At 35.5% G+C, this 13,709-nt stretch overlaps 1 protein-coding gene across 5 annotated transcripts in view; it reads left to right on the plus strand.

Annotated features, from left to right (window-relative positions):
• SNX29 (sorting nexin 29) overlaps positions 1 to 13,709 on the plus strand; it is a 151,960-nt gene that overhangs the window by 57,715 nt on the left and 80,536 nt on the right. For all 5 annotated transcript variants that reach the window (XR_010825052.1, XM_048064052.2, XM_048064039.2 and 2 more), the window contains exons 16-18: positions 5,778 to 5,894; positions 9,984 to 10,039; positions 10,987 to 11,068. Coding sequence is in view for 4 of the 5 variants with exons in the window: in XM_048064052.2 (XP_047920009.2) it covers positions 5,778 to 5,894; positions 9,984 to 10,039; positions 10,987 to 11,068 (255 nt within the window). In the remaining variant the exon portion in view is untranslated. The remainder of the gene's footprint in view (positions 1 to 5,777; positions 5,895 to 9,983; positions 10,040 to 10,986; positions 11,069 to 13,709) is intronic.

Consider the following 13,709-nt stretch of genomic DNA (forward strand, 5'->3'; position numbering starts at 1 on the left):
TATTGACACAAGGGTAGACTTTTTTGTTAGTTTTTACAAAAATTTGTATTATTTCATAAGTATTGTGAAATCTGTTTATTTATGTATATGTTTATTTTCTCAGTAATAATGCATGTCCAAATATTAAAAAAAAAAAAAAAATCGGAAGGATCTGGACAAGCTGTTTGCCCACAAGAGTTCACAGCACACAAGCAAAGTTGCTACATGCACTCGTGCTAGAAGTGTATTAGCAAGAGCGATTTTTTGTGCAATTCTAGAAATACGTGTAGTTCTCTGAACAATGTGTACAGCACCTCTCTCATTAGCAGTGTAGTCCTGGTGTTCTTTTCTGAGGCGAAGACTGATGTGCCCATGAGTTGCTGTGCACTTTGTCAGTGATCCACTTGTTAATGTGCACACTGGTCACCTTTTAAATTTCTTTATAAACTTATTTTTCAGTCTCCCTGCTTATTCAGATAACAGTAAATAATTATGGTGTTAAGCTGTCTGTTCTGCGAGGAAAAAATAGTGTGGTATTTACAGTTAACCATGGTTATTTCTTATCTTAGCCCCTGTATTTTAGCTGTTACAGGCTACTGTTTTCAAGGCTGTTATTGAGCTTTTCAGGGAGAGGCAGTACCCTTTATTATACCTAATCACATACTCGGGAAAACATGGACAAAGTTCTTCAGGTTAAACACATGCTGTGGTTTATATGGCATCTTTAGTGGCAATTATCAATTATGCAGCCATCTATTGCTCAAATCCTCCTTCTATATCACAGCACCTACCCCGCAGTTGTAATGGCACAGTAGTTTCTAGGTCTGTGGTGCAAACTGGCTTAGCTTAAAAAATGTTGAGGTGCTTGCATTCGGATCACTTTTCTAACCTGACAGTCTTGCACATAGTGTAGATGGAAATGAATGACGGTGAAGAGCAGCAGCATTGTGCAATTTCTACCAGATTTCTTTGTTGTAAAGTCTTCGGACACAGCTGACATCAAGGTGCAGCTGAAGTATGGCAGCAGCTGCTGAATGTTACCTCACTATGGTAATCCATCATGATTTAAAAGAAAAAGGACGATGTGTAACTTAGGAGGAGAGTTCCTAGCAAGGGGATAAATGACAGCAATTTAATAACTGTGGAACATTGAAACCACAGACTGACGTGAATTTAAGCATCCCTCTCCTAGGAGGAAATACTGGGGTCCAAAAATTGAGCCTGGATGGGGGACGGAGAAGAATGGGATGGGACACACAACATGATGATGACAGTATTGTTGTTGCAGCCCAAATATGGCATATGGGTGATAACAATAAGAAAATTGTGATGAGCAATAAACAAACCGTTTGTGTTATGTTCTTGTGGTTCCACAGCCATTAATCAATACTGGATCTATACCCCATCAGGTCAGCTGGGCTGACGAGCTGGTTTGGATCAGGTATAGAACCACAATTGCATTTCGTAGCTGAAACAGGAAATATTAAACTTGAGCCAGTCGTTTGCGATTTTTGTTGGTTCTGTGCAAGTTATGGGAGGATAGTATATAGCTTATCCATTATAAAGCCTGCTGGGTCAGAGGTAGTCATTCACTTTTTTTTTTTCAATTTAAATAATCAGTGTGATTTACACTAGATAATGTTTTGTGGTATGTGAAAGTACCTTTTCTGAGTCCATGATTTTTAATATCTGATAATAGAATGAATTTTGGTTCAAGTCCTCTTGCCTTAGAATAGCTATCTCAGCACAGAAGCTGTGCTTAAACCTTCTTCCAGGTGTGAAAAGAGAAGCTAAAAGGATTTAGGCACAATGAGAAGGGTATTTAGAGATTTCATATCTTTCATCTTGGACTTTGGCTTTTGCTATGAGGATACATGCAAGGATGCAGCAGCTACAGATATGCTATTATTTTATCCCTCTAATTAATACTTAATTCATCTCACATTAACACTTACCAAACTCATTTTCCTATGTGTATGATTTTACTTTTTGTGGTTACTTTCTTTTTCCCTTTGCATGCGTAGGTCTTGCCAATGTTGTTTTCCTGCTTGATGTGTTTGTTAGTGCTCCTTTTTGTCAGAATTAGTCCTGGTAAATATTATAGGTACTGCCTACAGTTGACAAACACTGAAATATTGCAAGCATTAATGTGTAGTTCATTTTGCATGTGCACAGTTCCCAATGTATCTTGAATTGAAAGTTGTGGTTTATTTTCTTCTTGTTGTTTCAGGTGAACCGTGACTTGTGATTAACTTACGTGGCTTTAGTGAACAAACAACAATAAATAACAAAAAAAAAAATTCCACCCTATTCTTAAATGGATCTTTCAGTCTGTCTTGAATGAAATAACTTGCTTGCCAAGAATGCAAATGTCAAGAATACAAGGTGGAAATGAAGTAATTAAAAAGGAAGCAATGACTAGGCATTTTACAGCTATATAGATATATTTGTCTGAGTTCTAGAGAATTCTGCCTGGGTTGTAGTGCAGTTCAGCGCAACACTGAAGTGTTTCTTTGAATGCTGACTTCAGTGTTTGTGACTGAATTATCCCTCAGGCTGGACCTGGAAGAAACTTTTATTTTAATTTTTTTGATTCTGACCCAATGATAATGATACAATTCCTACCAGGTTATTATGACTTTATGTATTATTGTGTGGTGTGTGATTTCTAATTTGTGTGATGTTAATTTTTCTCAAGTAATTTCTTTTAATCCTAGCAGAGTGGGACAAAGTAGTGGTAAAATTCAATGCTACACACAAGTAGTGTGGAAGACTGCTACAGTCTTAGAAGTGCTACCACACTATCGAACAGGGAATGTTTTTGAATGCATGTGTGCATTGACTACTATCTGCTAGCAGCTGTTTTGAATTTTACTATTTTTCATTTGTAGAAAAAGTTAATTATTCATATTCAGTAAGATACATGCTGTTTTTTTGAAGAACTTGGTTTTATTTTTCTTGGGAGGAAAAGTGATGAAGATTGTTCGTTTTTGATAAAAGTCATTTTCTCATGGAAAATATAGACCCTGACTTCTACTGGGAGGAAAGTGAAACCACTTCCCATTTTGTCTAGATTTTCTTCAGAAATATATTGTTTTGAAACCATATTTGAATAAAAGTTTTTTTGTTGTTGTTTTTAGTGATGGCTGGGGAAAATTACCAATACTCGACACAAATCCACTGATTCAAATGTGGTTCTTGCAGATATTTTAATGAATTTTAGCTGCAAGTTGCATTTAAAAAAAAAAAAATCTGAGTTCCATTAAAAGACTCTTAAAAAAGAAATAAATGTTGTTTTGGTGCAAGTTCTTAAAAGGCAATTTCTGTGCTCTAAAAGCTTCTACTTCTAAGGGTGATTATATTATTCATATGCTTAGTGAAACATACCTAGAGTGTTTTAAGTTAACAGCTCAGTCCTTTGCTGTGGAACATTAAAGTGCGATTTGCCTCTGTAATTTCTCTGGAGACGGTCCTTAAATCTGGTATAGCTGGACTCAATAGATGCAGTGCTGTTAGAGAGCAGGAGCAGATTTAGGTTTTCTTTTGACAACACATCTTTGGAGTTCTAGTAGTGTGAAGTCTTCTAAACGCTTTGTGCATTAAGCTCGCTTCTTTGAGATAAGGATATGGGCTCTTTAAGCGTGCTTTCTGGTATGACCAGGACCAAATCTGAATGATCCTGTGACCAAGGGAAACGTAGCCAATTTGTACGTTAATTTTCTGCATTAAACATTGTCACGGAGAGAAACAATTATGAAGATGAATGAAGTCCCAGTAGGGAAAATTGTTGATTAGGGTTCAGTGTGGAATGAATAAAGGAAGATGTGACGACATAAAATGTAACTGAAATGGTATAACCTTGTTATTATCTTAAAATAAATTGTGGTTTAAAGAGCCAGTTGTACAAGTTGTTACTGGATTTGAAGGACTCTCTCTAATATAGAAATAAATTCCAGAAGAATACTTGAGGTTCTGGCATAATTCTTAGTACATTTTTGTTATTTGATCAGTGATGTCATCTCATTGCTTGTCAACTTGAAGCTGTTTCACTGTTTCTTTATCATGTGAAGGATGCAGATTGTCTGGAACAAGGCACTGAAGTAAAAAGCAAGCAGTAAATTAAAGAAATTGAATTAAACTGCTTTATCTTGGGGAAATTTCCTGGGCAAGAGGGAGAACGCAGAATAGTAATTCAAGGAAAGGCAAGCCTGAAGCAGAGTGAACTGCCTCCAGAAGGAAAACTATGAACTTTTGAGAGATTTGGCAAAATCCCAAGTCCCCGTGCTATTGCTGAAGTAGCAGATTGAGGCTCATCTTATTCAGCTCTGCTCCTAATAATGTTACCCCGTTGCCTCTATATTCTCTCAGCTTTGGATGGCTGTATGAGATGTTTCAGGAGTTGCTGTAACCTGAAAAATAGAATGTTTAACTGTATTGTTATGGTAGTGTGCTATGCCCACTACTGAGGTCAACCAGTCACTGATTATGTTTTCATCTAACCTCTCCTGTTATGTGTAGCTTTTCTTGTTCTGCTGTAGGACTGCTTTTCTGGCACTGCACCTATGATCATGGCCCACATCAGTATTCCCTTTTGTTAGAGAATATAGGGAGACTGCACATGGAAAGGTCTAACAACAGGATTTTCTGAATGGAATCTTTCTTTTCCCCTCAAAGTAGTTCTACAGATACCTTTTGGCTCAAATTTCTTTGCTATAAGGCTACAGGCGCCATTATCAGTTCAAGACAACTCCCTTGCCAGGTATATTAGGTATTGATGGGTCATCTATCAGAATTAAAACTTTCATTCAACTTTGTAGTCTAGGTTCTGAAAGGAATAGCTCAAAACCTTCCTGAACACAGATGTCTTTCCCTGTTCCAGATAGTTTCCTCATCACCCTCTTTTGAAGATAACAGATACTGCTGCAATATAGATCTTTGCTATTCTGGATCCCTTGACCTTTTGGAGTTCTGCACCCCATTGGTTTATGCTAGTGTGTAAGAAAAATTCAAGAACTCGGTATTGTCTTTAACCTTGATTTGAGTTTTATTGTTTTTCAGATCTCTTAGCAAGAAATCAACTTAAACATAGTTTGCTGTGCAAATTGTTGTACTTTTCTTGCACATCATTCGTCCAGCCCTGTTTGCTTTCATATACATACTACCTCAGTTGGTGCTTTTTTAACCATTTTAATCAAAAATGGAGAGCACAGACACAGCAAGACTGTGTATAAAGTGGCCATTCTTGAGGCCACCATGTTTTACGTATGCACAAGGACGTGCGTCACAGCAAAGCTGGTTTATTTATGCTCCTTTGACCCCTCACAGATTTGCCTGGGATGAGTGGACTTCTAAATCCACGTAAGAGTTACAGAATGTTACTCATGAATTATTGACAAAGTTGAATTTCGTTTGTGCATTTTACATTATTCCCAATTCAAAATATTCTAATTGATTTGTACCTGTCAAGTTCTTTGCTCATCAAAAATTAAACTGAGAACAAGTTAAGAGGTGTTTTATTAGAATCAGTTACCATGGGATCTCCTCTGATTGGGTAAAATAAGATATAGATCTAAAGTTGTAATGTTTTCGTGTTGAGTTTAATAACAAAACAAATGTTTCAAGGCATGACTGAAAATTATTTTATGTTACTAATGTTCTGTTTAAAATGCTGTATTAGCAGCACTATGTGCTACTTGGAGAATGCTGTGAAATAAATATAAGTTGGTATGCATGTAAGAAATTATTATATAGTGTATTTTTTCAATTTAGAACAGTTATCTCTGGGCTATGTTTTTCAGGTGGCTGAAATGCATGGGGAATTGATTGAGTTTAATGAGAGGCTGCACCGTGCTCTGATGGCTAAAGAAGCTCTTGTGTCCCAGATGAGACAAGAACTAATTGATTTGAGAGGGCCGGTAAGTGTTTGTTTATTACATTGAGAAATACTGTTCTCAAAACCATTACTTGTGTTCAAATAAAATCTGCACTACCTTATAAGAAGTAACAGCTAATAAACCATCTGTCAAGAATACCTTACTTGGTATTTTTGGTGTTGTTTCATTCTCTTTAGCAGTATTTAATTTATATAGTAGTATTGAAATTATTCAGACAATAAAAATGTCTGCAGTGCTCAGATGCTTTTAAGTTTGTTTGTTTTTGCTGAGCTTTTTACTTTGGAAGGTTGAAATAATAAAAAAAATAATTGGTAGGTTTCTAAATGAGAAGTTACCCATATCCATAAATCTACAGAGGTCAGCATCGCTGTTCTAGAAACACTTTATAATGTGCCTAGAGGCACTGAAATTTTCGGTGTTATGCTCAGTCAGTTTTAAAAGGGCCATGAAGACTTATTTCTGTTGTTCTAATTCTTCTGGTTATTATACCTGCCTTCTTTCTCCGCCTTTAGTTTTATCCCTATTTTTGCAGCCTGAGCTAAATACTAAATAGTAGCTTGTGTTCATGAGCTGGTTATTTGAGAAAATTAAAAAAAAAAAACAAACCAAACCAAAACAAAAAAACAACTATCTCCTCCCCTCACCCCCAAGTCCCCAGAAATCAAAGTTTTTGTTTTCTACCAGATACTGCTTCTCTTTGGCTTTTTGTGTTAAAAGATTTGGTTGAAATGTGGAGATGTACAGAGGGGAAACAAAAGTAAAGAAAGTTCCTAATAGTTGTCCGTCTTAGCAGGAAGGTGTATTTTGATGGGTTTTGTTCATATGATTGCACAGTATTGCACCTTAGTTTTTTGTTCATACTGGAAACATTCATGGTTATTATATCATGCATATTTTATCATAACAGTTATGTCAAGCGGTTGATAAGAGTTCCGTGTGCACAAGTGAAGCAGGATTTCACCTATAATTTTCATCCTTTTAGGTGCAAACAATCTCATTATTGTGTCAAGAAATGACAAATGATAAATCACACATGTATTATGACTGTACTTTCTTACTCAGAGATTTTAGACCGTATGTCCCTGTTCAGAGATTTTGTTTTTACTTATGTATCCAGATATCCTATTAATAGACATTAACTGTGTATAATTACTTTGTTCCTGTATTAATTCCCGCTTTATTTTACTTATGAATGTTGTGCAGTCCCTTCATCTTTAAAAGGATATAGTAAAATTAGACAGTGTTCAGGAAAAAGCAACAGGGATAATCAAAAGCGTGGAGTGGTGTTCTGTATGTGACTGGTTGGGCAGCCTTTCCTCAGTTTGAAAAAGAATCTCCTTTGGGAAGAGTATGGTAGAGAACTGCAAAATGGTGTGCGAAAGGTGGAGATCAGCTCTGTGTGGCATCTCCCAGTTAAAAGCAGGTTCAAAACAAGCAGGAAGTCGTTTTCCATGGCAGTCTTCTACAGCAGCAGAGCTGTGGAGCTCTTTAACAAAGACTAGACAAATACTTAGAAGAAATATCCATTAGGGGTTACCAAATATGCTAACCTATGTCTTGCTCAAGAAGTCCCCTGACCTGAAAATTGCTGGGGATGGAGAGAATTTTGGGAGAAGTGTTGTATATACTTGCCTGCATGAAGTATGCTTGAGAGGTGGGCATCCACTTGCTTGGTCTACTCTTAAAAATGACATTTGTAATACACTACCTAAATTGATCTGTAGGATGAGTTTGTGCCAAAGGCAGAAATCCCTTGGAATTTTTGCAGCCGTGGTATAAGCCACTACTCTCTCTTCCATTTAAGTATTTCTTTTAAAGAATTATTAGGCGCAGTCAGCTTATAGTGTAGTGATATAAATATATCAGCAAGCACGTTTCAGGTAATTAGTCAGATATTTTTACAAATTTTATTGTATGAGATTAGAACCTAGCCTAATCATTGAAATACTGTTGTAGTAGGTATTGTACTCCTGAAATATGTGTCTATTTATGAAACCTGAAACTTAAGTAGCTTTAACAAATCATCAGGTTTTATGATTCTGACAACTCTATTTAATTACCACAGAAGCGATACTGGATTAGTGAAATGCTAGTCTTCATTAGTTGCTACTATCCAAAATAGAACTGTGCATTGAATACAGGCTTTTGAAAGACTTTTTGCATTATCCTAAGAATTTAATACATTTTAATTGCATATTATTAAGCATAACTGTGCTGGTAGTCTATCTGTTACTTAAACTTTAATTAGAACTTTAAAAGTTGGTCAAGTGTGCAACTGTCAGAAATTCAGTGGGATATGAATATTTGATCTCCCGTTGACTTGTTTGAAATGATCAGCCAAATTCTTAACTTTTTATTATTAAAATAGTATATAATTTACAGATTCTCATAAAAATAGCTTCCATAATTCTTCACTGACTTCTTTCATTTTAATGCTAATAATCAATTTTAATGGCTGTAATTGATATATGAAATATCCACAATGATCTTTCCAAATTTTTAGTTATGGGGTTTCAGAACTTCTGTAGGAGTTGAAAAACATGGAGTATAATATTAATGCAAAAAGTATGTGCTTGCAGGGAATGAGGAAATACGTTAATGCAATATGTCTCCATCGCTGTACTTTGTGTTACAATGAACAACACATCAATTACAATCTCAGCATAAGTAACAATCTGCTTCAAAGTAGATGTGCAAGCACTGGAACTTATTAATGTCATTCTTTCTCATTTCCAAAGACCACGCTGTTTTTGAGGTCTTTATGCAAAACTCTTACTGAAGTTAATGAAAATAACTGCATATATCTGTGGATAGGATTTCCATTTCAGATATAGGCAAAGATAGGGTACAGGTTGTAGGTGAGATAGAAAAATGTCAGCTCTGTATAAAAGCCCTGGAAAGCCAACCAGTGTGCTGCTGCTTGAGGATGGACTGGAGTGCGAGCAGGTAACAGCTGGTGCTAGGACTTGAGAGAGGGGAGATACTGGATCTTGCCAGCATAATCACTGCCTCGTTCCTCAAAAAGAGGGCAGCAGACCTGTTCAGGACTTGTGCCTCCATATATACGCTCTGGAGCTGTCTCAGCTGTGCACAGTTTTTATTCTTTTCTCTTCTCTGGTAGGAATGACTCAGTTTTTGCTGAGCCATATCTCTTGAAACTTGGGACAGCAAAATTCAGTTTTGCCTTGAGTATTGGTGGGAGTTGAGCTGGTCTGTCAAAACCTTTGGGAAGGGGATTTTCCTTAGTCCCCTTTGAATTTTTATATTGCTTTACAATAAACAATAATGCATATTTATGTTTCTTCGGCAGATATTCTGAAAAACGGTAATATGCAGACAACATATTACAGAGATGTATTGAACTGATAATTGACTAATGTAGATACCTTACCTAGAAGTTGACAACTTTCAGCTGTTCTTCAGCAAAGCACACTAATTTTTCATAGTTGTGGTTTGTGCTTTAAAGTAGTTAATGGTGAGAACAGATCCTTTTATGTTTAACTGGCTTTAAAGTAAAGGTTAAGAAAAAAAAAAGCTTTTGTTGGTTCATTTCCAAATGTTCTTTCAATCTTATTTTCTTAAAACTGTTACTTCTTGGAATTCTGTAGGTGTTAGCTCGTCATTGCCTTTTTTATGAAGTTTTGTAGCTATTTAATGTTTTATGATAACACGGCTAACATAAAATGATCACGTGTCTTCTTAGTAGAATGTGCAGTATAAAAGAAAGTGTTCACTAGGTTTTATGTGCTTCAACTTTTCCCATAAATTCTTCATACACACAAGGTACTTTGTTTTAGCATGCTTTGTTTATAAAGCCCTAATATTGATGCTCTGGGATTTCTGTACCTTTCAAAATTATATCCTTTTACAAAGTTTACAAAGTCAGATTTGTTTCTTCACAAAACTGTAGCAAATTCTAACCAGAAGACCTTGCAAGGGTGACACATTTATATTACTGTTACACAGTTTAATTTTTTAATCGTTTCTTAGTAATATTTTTTTTGGCTTTTTATAACTTGAATTTTAAATTTTAATTTTTTTATCATATGCTTTCCATTAAGAAAGCATAATAACTAGTGTGTGGGAATTGTTTCTGTTCTGTAAATATAGGTCCCTGGAGATTTGAGTCAAACATCTGAAGATCAGAGCTTGTCAGACTTCGAAATGTAAGTTTTCTAATATGCATATTTCTGCTTTCGTGTTGTCTTTGTGGGAAAGAAGAAGAAGCAAGTAGATTGAATAATTTCCTTTCCCTATATTATTTCCAGTAAATGAATTCTCAGATGTGGTGTTCCATTGTTAAAAAGCATGGAGAGCTGCATGGTCCATGCTGTAGTATAGCTTTTAATAATGTTGTATGCAAGGCATTCAGATTCATGGACGTTTTCTTGAAGAAAACTCGGTTTTCCAGTGTTCTAGAACCTAGGATTCTAGCACAGCACCAAAAAGTTACTGTTTCCTGTTGCTTTGGTTTTGGCAGATTCTAGATGATACTGATAACATGATGGTCCTTCTCATTTTTCTCATCTCAATGCATACAAATAGTACTATTAAAAAAAAAAAGTAGGTCACCACAGATCACTTTGGAGTGGTGTGATTTGAAGCTTTGCTTTTATTAGTCCAACTAAGGAATCTAGATTTTGAGGATGATGGTGTGAAAATATAGCTGGTGTTTTTCTATTGCAAAAATTTGGAAGTAAATCACAAAGAGAGAGGGTGGAAATTGCTTCTCCATAACTGTCCAGCGCTCTTCTGTTATTTGATGAACTCTTTTTTTTTTTTTTGTTGAGTTTGTGGACCACAGTGTTGAACTTGTTGAAATAAATAGTTGTTGTTTCATGTGCATAATCAAATGCTGTCAAATTTACACTGGGAAAAGAAAAGGTGATTTGCTTCATTTTTTCCCCAGTTATGTAAATTTTAGGGAATGCTTCTAGATATAATAAGTATAACAGGCTCAGGCAGAACTACAAATTTTCTGATATTCCATTTGAAATGTTAAGTTGCTTCGCTGATGACCTTGATCATTATCTAAATACCTGGAGGTTGCTACTTTGCAATTTTAATATGTAAACATGATTATCTATTTTAAGTTTATCTCTCATCTCCTCAGATCAAATCGTGCTCTTATTAACGTTTGGATTCCCTCTGTCTTTCTGCGTGGAAAAGCTGCTAATGCATTCCATGTTTATCAGGTAAGTAACAAGTTCTAACAGAAATTCAATAATACACTTTCTGACTGGAATGGAACATTTTAATATTTTATCTCAGTATAAGTTTATTAGAGATCAATTAATGGAAATCAGCAGTAGCTTCATACATGTTCATACAAAGGATGACAACGATCCTCAAAATAGCGTTATTTTGATTGGTGGCTCTTAATAGTGTAAAAGCATGTTAATAAAATGGTTGCATTGACCAGAGCACAACAATTCAATGCTGACCAGTAATGCCTTATTCAATATGCATGTTGTAAATACTCTATTTCAGTTCTGCAGTATTAATGACCAGAAATGTTACTTGACTGACAGACAGATATGGATTACTTAGTAGCTCAAAAATATTTTGAATGGTGCAGAAAGCCTTGACTGTGTGTCATTGGATATGTTCCTAGTGGGTTTTGCTTCTGCTGGGTCTAAATTTAGAGTTTGCACTCTAGCCTGCCTTGTAGCTGAAGCATTGAAATCCGATGCTGTTTTTTGATTCATGGATTTTCATCTTCAGACCAATTATAGCCATTCTATAAGCAGAATGGCAGGGCTAGCCTTAAACAGCTCTTTGATGTGCTCTATCAATCTACTTGTATTTCTCTTTGTGGATTATTTTTATAATTATTATGATTATAAAATATTATAATTTTGAGCATTTTTTATAATTAGTATAATTATTATGCTGCTAGAAAACTTTTCCTCTTTTCTGTGTTTCAGCCATGTGTACTAAGCTTTGAACAAGATTTCTGGGGATTTTTAACATTCCTCTCACTTTGAACAATGATTTTTATAGAATTCTGAATTATATATGGACTGTTAGTGGGTAGTTGAAAAATACAGGTATAATGAAAAATAAGTCTTCAGCTAATGCAAAGAAAAGCTGGCAATACTGAAGTTGTACTGAGTTAGTAATTTATTCAAAAGTGTTGAACAATCAGTCAGATTTAGGTGCACGAGTGCGTCCGGAAGGCTAGCATGTTGACAAGTGTGATTATTTTTGCTAATTCCCTATTGCATTTCTGTCTCTCACTTGTTCTTCCATTGTACTGTAACTGCCTACATGCTCCCAAACCCAGATACCAGTGTGCTAAAACAGAAATTCTTAGAAGTACTCTATCCCACCACACCTCTGTTACTGTAATGCTGCTGCAGTTCTGTGATGACTGGAGGAGCTCTCGTTTCTCCTTTTTGTTTCTCATGTTGCTCTGTTTATCAACCTGCTGACATATTGGAAGGTTTTCAATGTCTATCTCTACTTTTCCAAGGAAATTGTTGAATTAAATCCTTCTTCATTAGCATACTTTTGCTAATGGGGCAGAACAAAGTAACGAGCAAACCTGGGAAATAATTTGGTTGACAGATAAAAGCATTCTGCCAGCTGTTATCTTAAAACTTGCACTTCTATTAAGGTTTTCACTTTTACAGTCTCACTGTGAATGGTTGGGTAGCATAACGTGCTATGTGGTAGTGCAGACACTGCATTTGCATATGTTTGTGTAAGATACTAAAGCTTTGAGAGAAGTTGTGATTATCACTGCCTGGGAAGGTGGAGAACTTAGGTGCATAGTACATGGCATTTATTGTGATTCCTTTGATGGAACAATTGTTAAAGGCTTGCTTTGTAGGGCAGAAACAAATATCGAGGCTGTGACAATGCCTTTGTCTCAAAAAAACCAAAATCCCACAGAAGAAACCTATGCAGCAACTCCAAGTTGGGTACCCATCAGCTGAAACATCTTGCATCACCAGTTCTGTTCTGATACTGTTGCACATGATCTTGAAGTCAATTGACTATGTTGCTTGGAAGTGTAAACCTGGATCTGAGATTTTTCCAAATGACTCATCATTTAGAAAATCTTAGTTTATATTTTGCACAATATAAATCACTAAATGTCACTTAATATTCTACTTCATTAAAATATAAGGTGTATTTACTCTTTTGCTTAGATCTTGGAAGAATTCTGTTTACTTTTAATTTACTGGTAACTTGCTATCAAACTTTGTTACTCAAGAGTTCACAGTTCTTGATAAAATTTGACTGTACTTGACTATTAAAAAAAAGATGCCAAGAAAGCACGTGGAATTCATGTGTATTATAGACGTTTGGCATGTTTTCTTAATAGGAAGAAATAAACCTAGCTTCCCAGTTTATAGCAGGTTCAGGGCTTTATCCAAAACCTGCCTAAGTGAGTGGAGGGTGAGACATTGGTCTCAGTTGGCTTTGGATAAGGGCCTAACTACAGTGACTTGTACTAAATTTTGTTCTTTATTGTGCTTCTGCACCTTATCATTTCCATCATTAGTGTGGCATTTTAGAAAATAAGTTGTGCTGTTAACAGAGTGGGTTTTAATAGACTTCATCAATTACTCAGCATTGATGGAAAACAAAGAACTTCTGATTAAAGGGTGGGCCTTTTAACAAGAAGAAGAAATGAAGTAAAATATCATTGGAAGATTCTAAAAAGATTTGAAATTTTAGATTGTCAAAAGACAGCTTTGAGAGCTTACTTATTTCTGCAATATATTGTTATGCATATATGTCATGTTGGACATCAGTATGCAAAATTTGTTTATTGGTATATTTATTTGAAAAATGTACAAGTTATTTTTCTGAATGTGCTATTCG

The sequence above is a fragment of the Anser cygnoides genome, chromosome 15, assembly GCF_040182565.1.
Source record: "Anser cygnoides isolate HZ-2024a breed goose chromosome 15, Taihu_goose_T2T_genome, whole genome shotgun sequence".
Classification (NCBI taxonomy): Eukaryota; Metazoa; Chordata; class Aves; order Anseriformes; family Anatidae; genus Anser; species Anser cygnoides.